At 42.7% G+C, this 19,889-nt stretch overlaps 2 protein-coding genes across 3 annotated transcripts; one reads left to right on the forward strand and one right to left on the reverse strand.

Annotated features, from left to right (window-relative positions):
- The first annotated feature begins 8,426 nt into the window (after positions 1-8,426).
- LOC103696441 lies at positions 8,427-11,777 on the forward strand. The gene is made up of 2 exons (XM_026800891.2): positions 8,427-9,167; positions 11,345-11,777. Exon 1 carries the CDS (start codon positions 8,427-8,429, stop codon positions 9,123-9,125), a length of 699 nt encoding a protein of 232 aa, XP_026656692.2. The 3' UTR covers positions 9,126-9,167; positions 11,345-11,777.
- Positions 11,778-11,951: 174 nt separating this feature from the next.
- Positions 11,952-17,383, reverse strand: LOC103696434 (dehydration-responsive element-binding protein 2B-like). 2 transcript variants are annotated; one of them, XM_008778062.3, is made up of 3 exons: positions 17,153-17,381; positions 14,762-14,811; positions 11,952-13,567 (listed from the first exon to the last, which is right to left on the reverse strand). In XM_008778062.3, exon 3 carries the CDS (start codon positions 13,414-13,416, stop codon positions 12,604-12,606), a length of 813 nt encoding a protein of 270 aa, XP_008776284.1. In that variant the 5' UTR covers positions 13,417-13,567; positions 14,762-14,811; positions 17,153-17,381; the 3' UTR covers positions 11,952-12,603. The 2 variants fall into 2 exon arrangements, with proteins under 2 accessions (XP_008776284.1, XP_008776283.1); XM_008778061.3 differs by lacking the exon at positions 14,762-14,811 and having other exon boundaries at positions 17,153-17,383.
- Between the last annotated feature and the right edge of the window lie 2,506 nt (positions 17,384-19,889).

Genomic DNA, 19,889 nt, shown 5'->3' on the forward strand with positions numbered 1-19,889 from the left:
GCATGAAAGGTGGTTACTTAATTAGAACCTTACTCTCTGAGTAAGGAGAGCCTCCCACCTGCTTACCTGGCCAATTGTTCGATTACCTCTTATGAAGGGCTCAAGTTGCAAACACTAAGACCTGATTAACCAATATTAAGTCAATAGGTCTTCCACTGTAGTAGAGCTGCTAAGGCTTTTCTGATGTTGATTTGTCTCGGCTGGACACAGTGGTCAAGTTGCATCGGGGGGCTGGACCTCTCTATAGACATGAGATGTTGTAGGGTAAAGGTGGGGTTGGGCACCAATAACTGTTAGGTGAGGACCCAATGACGACTTTATTCCTACGGTTATACGGTGGGTCTGACTTAACTAAGAAATGGGACCAATAACTGTTAGGTGAGGTCTTCATGGCTTAGAGACCAAGTAACACTGCAACATGCTTGAGAAGCATTATACAAGAGTTGTACACTCATCCATCTATGTGTCACCAATAACTGTTAGGTGAGGTGGCATGTAAATCGGTGGGACCGCAGTACCCACTAGAAACCCTAGTCGTGTGGGATTTCCGTTTTCCTACCAGGGGAGTGTGAGGGATTCGAGAAAATAGTGGGAGTTACATTTGTTCTAAAAGACCTTAGAACAGATTAGGATCAAGTACAAAAGTCTAACTAGAATCTTTACTCTCTGCAGATACAATGTCGGCTTCAAACCCTTTGACCCGTATTCTTGAGACCAACCGACTGAACGGAACCAATTACAAAGACTGGCTTAGAAATCTCAAAATAGTTTTGGACTGTGAGAAGATAGGCTACATACTCGATTCAGATATCCCCACACTACCAGCACGTCCTACTGATGTTCAGCGTGAAATGCATAAAAAGTGGTTGGATGATGACATTAGAATAAAATGCTATATGATGGCATCCATGTCTAATGAACTCCAATGCCAGCATGAAAATATAAAGACTGCTAGGGACATACTGGCACACCTGCAAGAGTTGTATGGTGAGCAGAGTCGCACAGCTCGTTTTGAAGTGTCCAAGAGGCTTTTCAAAACGAATATGCGCGAGGGGCAGTCTGTCCATGATCACGGTCTGACCATGATCAAGGACCTAGAGGAGCTTGAGAAGCTCGGTATGGACATGCACAAGGAATTACAAGTGGATTTGATCCTACAGTCACTTCCTGATTCATTTGGTCAGTTTATAGTAAACTACCACATGAATAAGATTGAATGCACTAAGACTGAACTCATAAACATGTTGGTAACTGCTGAGGGAGCCTTGAAAGGTTCAAGGGGCAATGTCCTTGCTGCTGAGTTGACTTCTGGTTCCAAGAGAAAGTCTACTTGGAAGAAAAAGAAGCCTGCTAAGAAGCAGAAGAAAGACAAGAAGCCAAAGAAGGAAGTTCAAAAGAAAAAGGCTAACGACAAAGGAAAATGTTTCCACTGCAATGTCGAAGGCCACTGGAAGAGAAACTGTCCTTCATACCTCGAGAGCCTGAAGAACAAGAAAGGTGACACACCTTCGGAAGGTATAGACTTGCTCATAATTGAAACTAATCTAACGGTTTCTTCTACTTCTAGTTGGGTTATAGATTCTGGTTCTAGTGCTCATTTGTGCACTACCATGCAGGGTCTAAAGGAAAGTAGAAGGCTGGCGGAAGGTGCGGTAACCCTTCGGGTTGGCAACGGGGCAAAAGTTGCTGCTGTGGCTGTAGGCACCTACCATCTGTGACTACCGTCTGGATTTAGTTTAATACTTAGAGACTGCTATTATGTACCTGTTGCTAGCAGAAATTTGATTTCTGTTTCATGTCTAGCACAGGAAGGTCATGTTTTTACATTTGACAAAGACTGCTGTTCTATTTATTTAAGAAATAAAATAGTCGCACGTGGTTTCATGATTGACAGTCTCTATCATTTACATATGGATGTATCTGTGAACGTTACCGAGCAAGAAGTGAGTGCCAAAGGATCCAAAAGATCCAGAGATGAGAAAAACCAAAGATATTTGTGGCACCTCAGGCTTGGCCATATTGGAGAAGACAGAATGAACAAAATGGATAAAGATGGGCTTTTAGGCTCATTGACTTCCGAGTCATATCCAGTTTGCGAGTCCTGCCTTCAAGGAAAAATGGCTAGACTGCCCTTTGTAGGACATGGGGAGAGGACCACTGAAATACTTATCCTAGTACATACAGATGTATGTGGCCCATTCGATGTGCTAGCCAGGGGACGTTATTCTTACTTCATTACCTTTACCGATGATTATTCGCGGTATGGGTATGTGTATCTTATGAGACACAAGTCTGAGTCTTTTGAAAAGTTCAAAGAGTTCAAGAATGAAGTAGAAAAACAAACTGGAAAACCTCTTAAGGCTCTTCGATCAGATCGAGGAGGAGAATACCTTAGTGGAGAATTCCGGGACTATCTCAAAGAAAACGGCATAGTCTCACAATGGACACCTCCGGGTACACCTCAACTCAACGGGGTGTCAGAGAGGAGGAATCGGACCCTGTTGGACATGGTCAGGTCCATGATGAGCTTCACTGATTTACCTATGTTCCTTTGGGGAGATGCCTTACTCACAGCGATTTATTTATTGAATAAAGTTTCCTCTAAATCCGTTCCTACTACACCGTATGAGATATGGCATGGTAAGAAACTAAGTCTGGGTCATCTCAAGATTTGGGGATATCCGGCCCACGTCAAGAGACTACAGGCGGACAAGTTAGAGGCTAGGACCATAAGTGCTCGTTTTATAGGATATCCTAAAGAGTCATTAGGATACAATTTTTACGTCTCAGAGGATCACAATGTGTTTGTGAGCCGTCATGCCATCTTCTTGGAAAATCAGTTTATCCTTGATAGAGGCAGTGGGAGGAAAATTGAGCTTGAAGAGAAAGTCTCTGAAAAGCAACGAGTCATGGATCCTATTGAACCCATTCATACAGAGCCAGTACACGATGTCCCTCAACCACCTCGTAGATCTAGTAGGGTCTCCCATCCTCCTGATAGATACTTTGGTATACTAGAAGAGGATACCGAGGAAATGTTCCTAGTGGGAGATAGGGATCGCATACAGGATCCCAAAACCTACAACGAGGCGATATCTGATATCGATTCCGAGAAACTGCTTTCCTGAATGGATATCTTGATGAAGATATCTATATGGAACAGCCTTTGGGTTTCACTTCCAGTGATGGAGATCACAAGGTCTGCAAGCTGCAAAGGTCCATCTATGGACTAAAGCAAGCATCTTGGAGTTGGAACACTCGTTTCGATGACGCAATCAAAACGTTTGACTTCATCAAAAACGAAGAGGAACCATGTGTTTACAAAAAGGTTAGTGGGAGTGCTGTCGTTTTTCTCGTACTGTACGTAGATGACATTCTCCTGATTGGGAATGATATTCCCATGCTAACCTCGGTCAAGGTCTGGTTGTCAAAAGAATTCTCCATGAAAGACCTTGGGGAAGCATCCTAAATTTTGGGAATAAAGATCTATAGAGATAGATCTAAAAGGATGCTTGGCCTTTCACAGAAGATGTGCATAGAGGAGGTGCTGAAAAGGTTCAGCATGGAAAACTCCAAGAGGGGTCTCTTACCCCTAAGGCATGGAATTCATCTCTCCAAGAAGATGTGCCCCAACACATCTGAAGAGATTCAACGCATGAGCAAGATTCCCTATGCATCGGCAATAGGAAGCCTCATGTATGCCATGCTGTGTACACAACCTGATATAGCTCTTGCTGTGAGTGTCACAAGCAGATATCAGTCGGATCCAGGCAAAAAAGCACTGGATAGCTGTGAAAGAACAGTCTTAAGTACTTGAGAAGAACTAAGGACATGTTCTTGGTCTTTGGGAGAAGATCAGAGTTGAAGGTAGAAGGATGCACACATATTGATGATAGAAAGTCTACATCAGAATATGTGCAATTGTGGTTCAGTAAATTGGAAGAGTTCCAAACAACCGATCATTATAGATTCTACCTTAGAAGCTGAATGTTAAGCCGTATCTAAGGGTGCAGTGGAAACCTTCTGATTAAAAGTTAATTGCAGAGTTAGGTGTAATGTCATTAGATGCCATAACACTTTACTGCGATAACATTGGCACCATAGCACAAGCTATGGAGCCATGGTCTCATCAGAAATCCAAGCACATAGAGCGGCGCTTCCATTTCATACGCGACTATGATGTAGAGGTGCAGAGAGTAGACTCCGCGGATAACGTGGCAGACCCGTTCACTAAGCAGCTGAGTCAGCAAAAGACTGAAGCCCACCTTGAGAAGATGGGCCTAAGATATATGACAAATTGGCTTTAGTGCAAGTGGGAGATTGTTAGATGTATGCCCTAGAAGCCAATTTGGCTGACACATTGTTGATTCTAGGGACATAATTTTGTACTTGACTGTTTATTATTGAATAAATAAAAGGCATCTTTTCATTCATATTATTTATGTGTCTATGAATCGTCCAAGGAATTAATAAGATGATGATACATATTCTCAAGAGTTGAGAATTTGAGCCATGTATCATTGGTGATTAATTTCTAAATGCTCCTGATCAATGAATCATCACGAGGACGGTGATCGATCCGATCAGTGCACAGATCACTTTCCTTCTGGATGGACGAGACTTGAGTCCACAGTGTAGGGACACTGAAGTGATAGTGCAGGTGCTTGTTAGAGAACAAGGGTACTGAGCGTGACCAAGACAAGAAGTCACTTGGATGTCTATCCACTCGTCAGTGACTTGCTTGATGTTGCAGTAGTGTGACTGGTCCTTTGACCTGCGGTGCTTCGGCTACTCACAGTGAGGTTATTGTAGTTTGACTGCACACATACATGGTCTCTAGCCATATGGGTCCATGCAGTGTAGATTGGCTGCAGTAGGTTCACTGTAGGAGTAGGGTATGCACCTATAAGGAATCTATCGACCTTGATAGAAAAGGAGTGATCCTATGTGATTTGTTAGACTGAGTTCTAAGACCTTGGCCAGGGCAGTAATATAAAGTGAAAAAGAGTTTTCCACTATCGAACTCAAGTCGAACAAATCTTGACATATGACAGACGATGGGGTTTGACGAGTTGTCCATGACCTCCGTCCTGTAGGGATCCACGATAGTAGGACTGTATCACATGTTAACTGCACCTAGAGGTTCATCATTCCATTCTGCTGGGTGGCCACTACATGCTGCTAGGTGTCACTGGTGGATGGTGGGACTCATAGGGATTATCTTGATGATCGATAAACCCTAATGAGTTGAGTTGGAATCGTTCCAACCCATTGAAAGGAGTTTTCAATGATATTGAGATAGAGATCACAATATATCTCACTACCAGTCAGAATAGAACCTATGGGGTCACACACACTAGAAGTATTGACCGATCCGATGGTTGAAATCGTGATTAAGAATCACAAGTAATCAATTTGATTGATAAAGAAGTTGAAGAAGGAACAAAGGGAATTAATTAATTGGACTTGAAACAAGAATCCTACTTCGGGTAGGATACCTAGAGTCCTAATTGGATTAGGACTGGGAATCCTAGTTGGAGTAGGACTGGGATTCCTACTTGGGATAGGATTCCTAAAATCCTAATGAGATTAGGAGTTTTGAATTAAAATTGGATTCCTACTTGGAGTAGGATTCCTAGAGTCCTAATCGGATTAGGACTTCGGATTCAAATAGAGTCCTAATTGGATTAGGACTAAAATTAAACAAATCCTAATTGGATTAGGATTCCTTAAGTCCTAATTAATTAATAATCTAATGAATCAACATGACTCCTAATTGGATTAGGATTGAAGAGTTCAATTGAGTCATGATTCATTCAAGTCCTAATTGGATTGGGACTAGCATAGATTGAACCAAATTTGACTAATCCTAATTAGATTAGGATGAAACCATGAGAGAGGCACCTAATCCTCTTTGGAAGAGGATTAGGTTAACCAACTAAGAGGGGCATCAGCCCCTCTCCAATTGCTTAGGGCGACAAGAAGAGAGAAGGTGGCCGGCGCTCCAAAGAAAGAAGGCTGTCAAGGGCTCCTAACTTGTAGGAGCCCTTGATGCTTATAAAAAGGGACCTAGGGCCGGCGCCCTAGGTGTGTGCTCTCTTCCCCCTCTTGCTGCCGCCACCAGCCCCTCTCCTCTCTTAGTTCAGCCGCAAGCAAGGGAAAAGGATCTCCAAGTGTTGGCGGCCTCCTCCCCTTCCCTTCCTTCATCCAACGCAAGGAACAAAAGAAGGCTGCGTGGGGTTCTTTCTTCTTCCTCATCTTCATCCTTCTTCTTCCTCCTCTCAAGCACAATCAAGGGTTGATTGAAAGAGAGGAGATCAGCCATCAAAAAAAGTCTTTGCAAGGGAGCTAGCACCCCGGGAAGACAAGAAAGATTTGATCAGTCCTCTACTTCGTGTGGATACCCGTAGAGGCCGGACGTTTGAACGGCTTCAAGCGAACCCTCTTCCAAAACCACGAATTCAGATTTGCGGTGATCATCTACCCGCACAAGGTGAAGATTTGATCTTCCTAATAGTTTTAAAAGTTTTAATTCTTATCTAATTACGAAAGGTCTCGAAACAACGTTCATGCGATGAACGTCGAACCCGTGCATGCCGATTTCGCTGCCATCTGAAAAATTTTTGAAATATCAGCGGCATGGGCGGGTTCCCAACAACCCGACCCGACCCATTTAACCTGTTTAATAAACAGGTCGATTGAACAAGTCGGGTTGATTTATGCTTACCCATTTAACTAAATATTAATGTAAATAATCAGAAATAAAATACTCAAAATAAAAGAGGCCGTGCTCGGTGCTTCCCTCGTCCTCCCCACCGAGGAGCTTATCGGCGCTCCTCGGCCCGCTATCGCCGTCATCCACCAGGGTTTCTTCCGACAAGAGAGAGAGAGAGAGATGGGAGGTTCGACAGAGAGAGAGAGGTGGGGGGTTGGGGACCTTGGGGTTCTGTTCAGCAAGAGAGAGATGTGGAGAGGTTGGGAGGGTTCGACAGAGAGAGAGAGAGAGAGGTGGGAGGGTTCGACAGAGAGAGAGAGAGAGAGGTGGGAGGGTTCGACGGAGAGAGAGGGAGAGAGGTGGGGTGCCTGCTGGTTTGAAATGAAGAGATTGAGACTTGAGAGAGATACGACTCATAAAACTACGACCACGGCTCCTTCGCCGCCGCCTGCTGCCTTCTCCCAACCCATCCGCCGCTCCCCATCGTTGCCTCGTCCAGCTAGTCCAGAACTATGAGATCGATCTCGCCAAGTAGATGGAGACCGTCCCTCGGATTGTGACGTAGATGGGCTTTCTCGGATCCGAGCCGTCAAAACCCTTGAGCTGCTGCGCCGTTACCTCCATCGCAATCTGCGGGCTTGCTCGGGTCCCTGCTGCGGTCGCTGTTGGCGGGGAGGCGGAAGTAGTCGACAAGGGGGAGGAGAGGGTGGAGGCGGAGGTCCGGAGGAGAGGGCAGAGGCGAAGAATCCGGAGGAGAGGAGAGGGGAGATCAGGAGAGCGACATTGAGGGAAGAGGGCGGCGCAGTGAAAATGTGAATTCGAGACTGGACAAACGTCACAAACCCTAGGGAGGACTGAAGAGTGAGGAGTCGTGCGGTGAAAATTAAAATCGGGCCGAGCAGATGCGGCAACCGCATGGTCGACTCCTGCCTAGAGCTGATCAAAACCGGGCCGGGCCGGGCTCTACAGCAGAAATTAGGCCCGATGGCTATGCCCAGATCCGGCCCGGCCCGACTGTCGGGCTTAAATTTTTGTCCAGGCCCGACCCAACCTTATAAATCTGGTCCCAGGCCCGACCCTAGAGGCCCGACCCGAAACCCGACCCGACAGGCCTGACCCAACAGGCCCTTTTTTTTTTTTTTGGAATCTAGAAATGGGCAAAAATGGCCACGGCGGCGATGGTCTCGCGGAGGCGGTCCACGCAGTCGACGAAGTCGAGAAGACGGGGTAAGGAGGAGGTCCTGGATGAGAGGCGGAGGAGGCGGCGCTGGAGGGACTCCACGAGAGCGAAGCTGCGGAGGAGGGAGAGGGCCGGGGGTACGGCGCGGTTGATGCGGGCGTGGAGGGCCTTGGTGGCCATGGCCTGCGACTGTAGCGGTGCCACCGCCTCGGTGACCGCGTCCAGGGAGTCGAGGCCGAGGGAGAGGCGGGCGTCCACGGCGGCGAGGCCTTTGTCCATGCGGGCGGAGGCACGGAGAATGGAGACGATGTTGGAGCGGGAGGCGCGGAGCGCGGCGATCACCGCCTCGTCATTGTCGTCGACCGCCATCGTCGCTCGCTGCTCCTCCTGGTGCGGCGGCTCTCAGCGAGGGAGTGGGGGGGGGGGGGTGCGCTGCGGCTCTCAGCGGGAGGAGGGGAAGGGGGGGGGAGGCTTTAGTCTTTAGTCTTTAGGGTTTCTCAAAAAAATTTTAATATATTATATCAATGTTTTATGGTCGGGCCGGGCCGAATCGGGTCATTTTTAAAAGTTTTCAGGCCCGGCCCGATTTTTTTGGTCGGGCCGCTTTCCCTGCCCAGGTCCGACCAATGGGCGCTTTTTCAATGCCCAAGCCGAAAATTTTCGGGCCGGGCTGGACGGGCTGGGCGGGCCAAGGCCCGTGATCACCTCTACTCCTGCCTCAACGCCCCCACTCCGCTCCGCCACCTCACCACCAAGGAGCGCGCCCGCGAGGCCGAGCGGGAGAGGCTCGGCCTCATATCCAAGGAGCGCCAGCGCGAGATCGACCAGGAGAAGGCCCGCGCCAAGGCCGGCGGTGTCGCCTCCGAGGAGGAGCCCGTCATTATGGGGACGCCGGGGCTGGATCTCATCACCCTCGGCCTCGTCGACAAGGAGGTCATCCCCAAGTACGATCTCACGGTGGAGGATGGACGCCGGCTCGCCAAGGAATACAGCCGGCTGCTCATGCGGAAGCACCGGACGAGGCAGGCGGCGGAGACGACGCTGCTCCGGCTCAAGAAGGAGGCCATCGCCACCCTGCCGGACCACCTCTGGGCGACGGCGCTGGTCCCGGACCTCACGCCCTTCCCGGCGAGCCGGTACATGGCCACGCTCACGCCGCCAATTGAGGGGTACATCGACAAGGTCAAGGAGACTGCCAAGAAGCACGCAGTGAAGGAGAAGCTACGGTGAAGAAAGGAATGCTGTTTTTCCGAAAAAAGGTGCTTTCTTGAGGTTAGAGATTATGGATTTCTTTTTTATAGTTGATCTCTGATGAATAGTTGGAGTTCCTGAATTGGTTCTCGTGGATTCTTTTGTTGTAGTTGAAGAATTTTGATGCATATTTTATCATAAATCTTGAAATTGGGCTATCTTGGGAATGAAATTCATTAATAAATTGTAAAAAAAAATCCTTCGATTGCATCTCCTACAATTTGAATATCTCTCAAGTGTTAGGTGTTGCAAGTTGCATATATATTGTATTGGTGCTAGATTGCTGCTACATATAATTGATCTAAATTATTTGTGTTTTTTTTAAATTGATGTTAATACTTAAAATATGACCAGGTACTTATTTCCAACATCAGCAGAAATTGTGGAAATTTTCAACTTAAAATTCTAGAGAGGGGTCTCTATTATTTGGATCTTCATATACTCTTAAGCTTCTGAGAAAAATAATATGGAATCGTTTGGTTTGCGAGAAGGATTTTTCGGAATATTTTTTCTGACTGATGCCTAAGTATACCATGCCTAAAAAAAATGGTTTTTATATGTTTGGTTGACTATGGAAAAGTAGCATATTACAGAATGACTTATGTTTGGTTGAACATCGATTTTTCTAACAAAGTTATGTAAAATACTTGTTATGCTTTTAATAAATGGAAAGATCTTACCTTATTCAATCTAAAAGCTTAAGGACACTTTTTCAAAAAAAAATATATTCTAATTTTCAGCCGGTGGGAATTAGACTTTTCAGCGCCTTATATGGGTTTTTTCTTTCTCGTGTAATATAGAAATCTTATTCCTATAGAAAAGCTACTTTTCTATCTCTTTCTTTTGAAAACTCCAACCAAATATAAGGCATCTCTCCATTTTTCTGTTGGTCCTACTTTACCCGCTAACCAAATGAGTCCAATGGATCATATTGTCATGCTTATTTTTGATCGTGTGATCAAAAGTTTAGAAGGAGAACATTTAGGTAATTATTTCCATATGGTGTGTTGCATTTATGGAGATGGATGTAATTTGTTATATAAGTTTAGGGGTTTTTTATGCATAAAGTGATATTTTGATATAACCAATAGTCGTGCTGCATTAGCCTGAAAATGTTTTGTAAATCGATACAGATTTAATCATCAAAATAGATGCAAAATGGGCTGGTTTTATGTCTCAATGGATTAAGAGACAAGGTTTCAAAGATGGAAAATTTGGAGAGATGCAAAACTCAGAAATCATTCTTCTGAGATATACTCTGTTTTACAATTGACAATCGATGAGATCTTGTTTGTTTTTCTGGTCAGATGTAAAATCAGATAAAGGATAGAAGAAGAGATGAAAAAAGGGCAACTGTAGGTTGATGCTCTGATTGCCAAAAGGAGAACTGAAAGAAGATAAGAAGGAAGAAGACAGTTTTATATTTCAAAAAGTATGGTGAAAACGAAGAGGAAGAACAGAACATGAATATGAAAAGATTAATAGCACAACTGAGTGAATGGGTGAAAAGGAGAAAAGATGCTGAGGGTGAACAAAATTTATTTCTTTCAAACTCCTTGTTTCATAGAGAATCTTTATTGTTCATGGGTATTAAAAAAAATCAATGTGCTCTTTGAACTGGTTTTCTTTATCCTTGCTGATATTCTCAACATAATTCGGGTCATGTTGCATTCCCAGGTCCGTTGCTGATAGAATATGCTATGGAGTTCTTAACTTCTTGTCCATATAAAATAACATATTGTGTAATCCTCTGCTTATGGACCGAGTAACTATTCAATAATAATGAGAGAATAACTATGCTATCTGCATACTTGATTTGTAGATGAGACTGGTTTGGACTTTTTTTTCTTTTGTTCGGGTTGATGCTCAGGTTAAAAGGATGCAACTTTGTCTCAACTACCACTCTTCACTAATTGATCCATTTTAGAAGCTTTGAGTGGAAACTGACACACAAATTGTTGAACGAATTACCAGGAGAAACGTTCGAAGTTTAAAAATAACCACCACATATCTTTGTTTTGCTTGCTAGCTTGAAAAGTAGTGGTAAGACAGCTCTTATCCTGCCTTCTTCTTTGCATATTAGATAGGTATGAATTTGCTCATTTTAAAAACAATGCATTATTGCAGCCAAGTTATTGTTTTTGATTGGATTCCTACTGTTTGAAGTTGGAAAAATCAATTCTCCAATTGGATTGCAGGACACTGATAAAACGGGACGGGATGCGAACCCCGTCATCAGGTGGCTCGCTCCGCTAACTTTAAACAAGTTACTATTGAGAACTACACCAGAGTCTCGCAAGTTCTAATTGCACAGCCTGAGTGCATCTCCAGGTCCGTATATTTTCCGTTGAGGTATACTTTTATTTTTTAGGCCTGATTAGGGCGTCAAACAGACAGGCAGTTACAGTGATGTTGCCGAATTGTGAATCTTGGCTTTGATCTAAAATACTCTGTAAAAACAAAGATTATATTCCATTAGAATGTCTGGGAGTAACAGTGATAATATTAGGTGAGAAATAGAGTAAACATGCCTTTAGAATGTCTGGCAGTTGGAAAGTGAGATAATACTCTGTAAAGATTTATTTTCCTGTATAAAGATTGAACCGGGCTGATGGTCATCGCATTCATCAATTTTTTTTTTTTTTTGGTATTAACATTCATCAATTATTTGATCAGCCAAAACAAGCCATGTTCCTTGCTCAATTTCCCGTTGCTGGCGATACACGGGGAATCCGTGCTGCCAAAGCCAGCATTTCATGAACGCAACAAATTTCCATTGTGCGGATATTCAAAAGGATACAGATCTTATTTTATTATAAGAGTATATGAAGGATACAGAATTTATTTGATTAAACGTTTACATGGTTTGGCTTACATGAAATTAAGACTCCATTGATCCCAAATACCTGGTATATGGGAGACTCCAAATAGCCCAAATCTAGAAATCAAGAGATTTAAGAGCAACCACAACCACTACCAAGCCTGCTACGTTCAGCTCGGACCACCGAGTTCAGCTCAGTGGTTGTGAAATTGATCTTTCAACTCATTCACGGTAAGTCTTAGATGAAACCAATCAACATATAGATGCATCAATACTTCCAAAAATCAACTCCCAGAGTAAAGAGCCAGACACAAACTTGATTCTACCTTTCTGAACATCAAGCTACTACGTCCTTTCCTTTTATACACGGTTGATCAACTCGATGCTTAAAAAGCTGTAATGTACAATGCCTGCATATATGATTGGACCAAAACAAAGCAGAATGGATAATAACACTTAATACTAATAGTACCAAAAGCTCGGTCCCCATACTTGAAAAAACCTAGGAGAACTTATTCTGTCAGTCTCATGAATAAAAAACGGTCAGATGTCAGAACTCCTGCTGTTTAAAACTAAACCATCTCGGTAGAACTTGGTCAAAAGAACAGCCAGCACAGGGCACCTTGCTCAGATGCTTCACTCCCCTCCGCCCTCCTCATGCCCATTGTAGAAAAAGCTCGAGTCACTAAATCCTAGTTCCGGCATTGCCGAATCATCAGGAAGCCCGTGCTCCATCTGCCTGACAAAATCATCATAACCACAGTCCATGCCAGCAGGGTTTTGCTCCATATGATGCAGGCTTCCCAGCATCTTAGCATCCGGATTCTGCAACTGGAATGAGAAAGCTGAGGGACTGCTACATTGCCAGTTAATATCACCAACAACAGGACCCGACTGGCATGCGATGCCATTGATACCCTCACCACCAGCACCCCTATTTGTCAGATCAGCATCCATCGCCCTCAGCATGTCTCCAATGTCAAACCTATCTTCAGGAAGATCCTCTATCTGATCGAGTGGCCCAAATAATTCCTCGCCGGGCTCATCCTTGGCAACCGCTGCTGCTGCTGCAGGTGGTAGGCCATTATTTCTGATCTCATCCTCTGGTTCTTGCCTTGGCATGATCACGATGGGTTGCCGAGGGTTTGAAACATCAGAGACATTAGAGTGGTGTGATGTAGTGGTAGATTCGCAGGATTCTGAAGTTGTGATTGGAGTATTGGCACAGCTGTTAAACTCCGGAAGATTGAGACGGGCATAGGAGCCGTACATAGCCCTTGCAGCTTCATCATAAGCAAGAGCAGCTTCTACAGCAGTAGGGAAAGTCCCAAGCCACAGGCGACTGCCCCGACTGGGTTCTCGGATTTCAGCAACCCACTTGCCCCATGTACGCTGCCTTACACCACGATACTTGCAGTGTGGGTTGTCTGGTCCTCCTTTACCTTCCATACAACCCTTCCTTGAACCCTTTCCAGGTGCTCTCTGTATATGTTTGTGGCCATCAGAAGCGCATTCCAGCTTGTGGTTATGCTCTTTCCACCAGGCAATAGTTTCTGACACAGAATTAGGTCCATTACGACACCTTCGGGCTCTCCTCTTCCTGAAAAAAGACATTGTTCGGTATAATTACATGGTGAACAATAACACTACACTTGGGACCAACCGTAGACAACAAGGTAGAATCATGAGGAAAGGAACAGATAGGACAGCACGAACTTCAGAAATAAATTCACAATATTAAAAGAAATAACAAAAGCATTCAACAGCTCATGTACAAACTACAGAATGTTAGCAAAGTTAATGAACCATGTCTACGCAATGTCAAGATGAAATAACTGACCAATCTCACACACACAATTGTATCAAAAAGCATCCGCATTTTAAGGCACCCATAATGAAGTTATCAAAAGGACGGTTGACCAAAAATAGGGCATTCAGCTATAATTCCTTTCTCCAATTAACTTGTAGACCTTAATGCCTACAAAACTCCCTGGACACTATCTCTGGGATTTACTAGAACAAAGCCTAGTTAGCCAGGATAGAAATATCCTGGCCCGTACCAAGCATACACAAACACAACTAAGACCCATGCATCTGTTGAAAACCGAATGCTCCGCTCTAGGGATGCATTTCATTCACAAGCGGCATCAGAAATGGAATGGATTGGAATGGAAATCAGAATGGTCATATTTTCCGACGCATTTAGTTGATGACTGGAATCAAAATCGGAATCAGAAAATCAATTAAACAGAAAGGTATTTTTGGAAAATCAATTAAATAAAAAGAAATTTTTGGAAAATCAATTTTTTTTTAAAGTAAACCTGGCAGAATGAGATTTAAATATTAGAGGGATTCTCATTCCCTCCTGTAATGGGAATGGGAATGGGACTCCTCCTAACTAAGCAGCTAAAGCATGAGTCACTCATTCTCGTTCCCATTCCAGAGATCAACTCCTGCCAACCAAACATCTCCTAGGAGACAAAGACCGTTGCCTGATTTGGTTACAAAAGTTTTGAGTTCTTCATAATGGTTTGAGCAGACAAACTCAACATATTCTGTTTTAACATATGCTTCTTTCAACTAGAGGCCTCAATCCATTTCCACGCCCTACAACTCATCTCCTAGTGGGACTTTGAAACAAGAAACTTCAGTACTAACAGTGGGCAGTTTCTTCAGTACTAACAGAAAGCAATTTTGTTTTGGGGCATCACTATAAGAAGTTCTAAGATGATTTGGAGGAAAGTTTTATAAGTCAAAAAAAGGACAAGAGAATTGAGTTTATCAATATTCGTACCTAGTGATCTGATGCAATCAATGCACCCATCCCTTGTTGCTCTCCAAATTCTACTTCAACAAAAATCACAGCACAGATGCAATACAATCAGTAGACCATGTGATCAATCAGAATACAAAATAAAACTATGAAATTTAAATTAGTAAAAAAAATGTAAAAAGAGAAAGAAAAGAAAGAAAAATGAGAAGAAAAAAGGATAGACTTTACAACCCACCCACCTCCAACCACCACCCCCTTTCCTCGTTTTCCTCCCTCTCATCTCCATTCCTCCTCTTCCCGATAAACCCCATGCCAATAATATGGGATATGCCAAGGAAAAACAAGTAAAAACTAAAAGAATGATGAGTAAAATTATACAGACCTCCATAAATCAGCTATTTTACTCAGACTGACAAGAGAAAAAAGCAATGATAGATTATAGAAGAGCACATAGGTGGCCTCCCAAGATCATCATCAATAAATATCTGAGGCCTTTGTACTTCCCAACAAGATTCCCTGATGTCAAAGGAAAGTCAACCACTAGAGTCGCAAGACATGCCTTCCAATAACATCTCTATTTCACGATTTTGGCTTTGTTCTCCTGTAAGTAAAGCTCCATTCATCTCCAGAATCATATGTAGCAAAAGGATTGCCCGATGACTACTTCAATCACACAATTTTAAAATGTCTCAAAAATAAGAAGTTGATCTTACTATCAAATTACAATCATGTTCACATAGAAAATCTCATTACAAATGTTTCTATGCAGTTCCATGACTCCTTAGGGAAAAAAATCAGGCCGCCACAATGCTTACTGTAAAATGTTGAAAAGAGCTGAGTCGCCCTAGAAATGCAACTCATATACATTTGTCATGTTCTTCCCTGTCTTTGGAATCATTTTGACATAAGACATAGCATTGTACATGACTGAATCACCAAAACTAGAAAGTCAATTATCGCAAACTGTTTTTTTTTTCTCTCTCTTTGTCAAACTTTTATTCCAACCCTTCCTTCTGAACCAATATACAGCCACTCTCCGCCAGCTTGATATGCACCTCAATGTCTCTAGAAAGTGAAAATTCAACACAATTTTTCTTGAATCTCGAACAGTCTCTCAAATCATCCATGGTCCAAATTCCCATATAGTTCATAACCAAACAAACAATAACCTCATATCTCTCAATAACAGACTCCATTATCTATGCTATATAGCAACCATATGAAAATAATGGACTATGAGCAAAACTACTTGATTTTTGCGTGAAGAGAAAGAGCACTTGGATTGACATGGTTTGCAAATTTTACCCAGATACATGAGTATCAAGGGCCTTCTTCTATCATCATAGAGAGCAGCATTAGTTAAGATACATAATTGCCAAAGATCAGTTAATGATGGTGTGTGGGGTTCAGTCGAACTAATAATAGCCCATTAAAATGAACTTTAAAAGTCTTCAATGAAACAACCATTAACATCATCCAAAGTTACCTCGAACCCAGTGCACCAACTCTCTTTACAAGTCAACAGAATTTTCCAGAGATGATCTAGTAATATCTGTTACCCCATATGCTAGCCTTTCTTCTCTTATTTTTAGGTTTTCGAAGAAGAAAAACTTATACTCCCAGATAAATTCCAGTCTCACAGTGTAAAATTTAAATTCCAGTCTCACAATGTAAAGTTTAACTGCTTTTTTTTTTTTACTTCGAGGTTTTCAAAGAAGAAAGATTTTTACTACCAGATAAATTCCAGTCTTGCAGTGTGCACTTTCTTTATCCTCTTCGTTATGCAATTTCCCTCGTCCTCTTCATTGTGCACTTTCTTTAAAATGATGATGATGATCAGAGTATGTCCTATCCCAATAGAAGATAACCATCCTCACCATATACAATTCAGACTCAAAACTCTATCAAATATGCAAAAATTTGAGAACCAGAAGCCTGACACTCTGGTCCACGCTACTCCTCAAGATGCGGGGCCTGGTTCAACTCGGTTTTAGGAAATATTCGCCACACCCGATAAAGAAATTTCACGATCGAAATGCAAGACAGCGAACTTTATACCCAGATTCAACAAATTCCAGTACTACCGAATTAATCTTCCCCTTTTCTGTAACATCAAAACTCCAGTCCTCAAAATAGCACCGCAGCATCCATCAAACTTGATGACACGACAACCGAATCGAACTCATAACTTACAACCCCTAGGCCTCGAGGATCAACGCGAAAAAAAGGAGTAAAGACTCAAGGAAACCCAAATCCCAGACAAAAACTTTCGAAATAATTACCAGGTGACGATGAGGAAGAGGGAACCCAAACCCTAATTCGAGATCACAAAGGACAAGAAAAGAGAAAGTAAATCTTGAGCAAAGATGATGATGGAATCGAAATCACTGAAACGAGAACCGGATTTCTTACCTTTCTGGCTCTGTCATTTCTGCTACTCTCCTGCTTCTTGTGACCTTGTTTCTCCTTCTGTGAGCCTCTCCTACGGTTTCTTCTTCTTGGATCTTCTTCTAGGGCTCCGCTCCGGTCTTTTTCGATTCCTTATCGGCTGAGATATTTCCTCCTCCTTTTCTCTTTGTCCGTTCTTCAGAAGGTGGTTTGCGTTCCCACCGACCATAGAAGACCGAGAGGGTGCCCCTCTTTGCTTACAGGGGCGAACGACGGGCGCACCAAACACAGAGGGTGACGTGGGCTGCGTCGTGGCGAGAAACCAGCCGTCGCTGTTGGTACGTGTCAGCCAAACGTTCCGGAAGAGTGACGAGCTGCCCCGACGCATCGCTTTCTTTTTTTTGGTCAAAAATAGGAGGGGAGGGAGAGGGACCAGCCCACCCGCGTAGCAGCCCCATTACTGAGCCCCCCTTCCACTAGGAAATGTTCGATACAGGTCGCAGATTTCGCGTGCCTTTCCCGACCCGTGGGCTCACCCCACTGGGTTCACCGCCTCACGTGTGGGTACGTCACCCTAGTGCCACCTTGGTACAAGTGGAAGGAAAGCATAACCGCCAACAAGTCAGCCGAGCGTGGGGCATCTGGTCCCCTAATTTAATCGACGCCCGTGCGTTTCAAACCCGGGCAACTTGGGCGGAATTATCGCCCCCTTACCACCAGGCTACTACCTTGGTGGCACATCGCTTCCTTTATCCTCGGGGAAAAACTATTGCGTCACTGCGTGGCGGTGGTTATTCCTGTAACAGCGGCCGTAATTGACTTTGGCTGTATGTACGGTCCAAATCCCCAATCTGAGTTCGATACACCCAATTCACAGGTTAAACCTCCAATTCCGGTATTCGCTCCTAACTCGATCATGTGGTACCAAAAATTTTTCATCAAGAAGAGGATGTTGCACAAATATTCGTGCTCAAAACCCAATTTGAGATTGGACAAATTTTAATATTAACCCAACTCGAATATCAACAGAACTATATTTAAAATTAAGTTTGAACCTTAATTATAATTAAAGGCTATAGTTAGAAATTAGACATTATATCATATTTAAAATATATAAATATTATATTTCTAAAATATTAAAATAATATATATTGTAAATAAAATATATATTTTTTTATTAGGTTTAGGAACTTTCGAGCTGGATATTTTGTGGATTGAGCTCGACTCAAAAAAAACTTTTCAAACTACTCAAGTTTGATAGTAGCCGAATCGAGTTGAGCTTGAATTCAAATTGGGCGCGGGTAGTCTCTAGGCTACTCTTTACACCTTTGTAGGCATTCGGCGATGGCTTTCTCTGTCTCGGATGTGTGCGCTAATCAGTTACAAAACACGGTAATTAAGATTCATGAGTGAAAAAATAGAGCCCCTTGTTTTCTATCAGCAATCTTATGCATTTGTCGAGAAAGGTGTGATAATCTTTTGATTTATTTTTAATATGAAACGAAGTGATGATGGGTAAGCGATTTATTTATCTTATCCACCAGGGGACCCCTTGGTGGTTGGTAGGACTAGTCAAGCCAAGATGGAGATGGCCTAGTCTGGTGTGGGTCCGGCTGGTCAACATGATCTGTGGTAGATTCGTAATGAGGAAAGGTGTTGAAATTAAATTTGGACTGAGGGAAAATGTTTGCTCGGTAAGAAATGAAGAAAATAATTGCTGTAGATCTCTAATTCTTGATTTGTAAACTATCCTTTTACTTCCTTCAGACAATGCTGCAGAAGCTCACTATTGTCTCTAATGCAACAACCATCCCTTTTTTGGGCCTTAACATTCCTTTCTTCATCATAGTAAAGAAGAGTCATTAAGAAATTTGCAGGAGAACAATGATATATTTATATGTAGGATATTAATGGGCAAATATTTGAAAATAACCAACAAAACCTTTAATCAATACTTATGGAGGCCTATCTTTGAGCTTCCAAGTTCACTCGCATCAATGTTATTGGGCTCACATCAATGTTATCGGGGGGTCTCGCATGGGTAGAAAAATTCTATGGTTCCTTATCTGCAAATTTGTAACTACTGATGTATTTCATTTTACTTAGAACTCACTAGCTTTAACTTTCTCAAAAATAACTTTGATAGTGGCATGATTGATTATGGAGCTTGTGGCCGAGTAGATTTATGATCCAAAGTTCTAGAAATTCCTCTATAGATATAAGTGGATTTCATTTATGTGATAATATAGCTCCAAAGCTAAAAGGAGAGTCAGAAGATTTCATTTATGCTATTAATATTCTTTGGGCATCTCATATTATTTTAGTAGGCTACTCAAAAATTTTGACTAGTTGGATGCCTAAAAAGGAAGTTCATATTGACGGTGTTCGTATATTACTTTCTAATACCTAGAGAATTATGTGTAAGTTCTTTTGAGGCAGTCCATATTTAGATAGATCTTGCAATAAATTAGGTGGCTACTCATGCCGCAAATAATGATATCCGACACTCCGCCCCCCTCCCTTTCTAAAATCTTTTGTTTTATTTAATTTGTATAGATATTTTTATACTATAATTGTTAAATATAACTATGCTACTCAAAAAAATTATTCCTGATCTAAACATAAGAGGCATGGTGCATATGTTTCGTCTTACCGAGAGATTTGCAGATACCGTCCGGCACAAAAATTAACTACAAAATCAATAATTAGATAGTGTTTTTTTTTTAAAGTTTAAATTAATTTTATCGACTGCACCTATATC

This window comes from Phoenix dactylifera, chromosome 13 (assembly GCF_009389715.1).
Source record: "Phoenix dactylifera cultivar Barhee BC4 chromosome 13, palm_55x_up_171113_PBpolish2nd_filt_p, whole genome shotgun sequence".
Classification (NCBI taxonomy): Eukaryota; Viridiplantae; Streptophyta; class Magnoliopsida; order Arecales; family Arecaceae; genus Phoenix; species Phoenix dactylifera.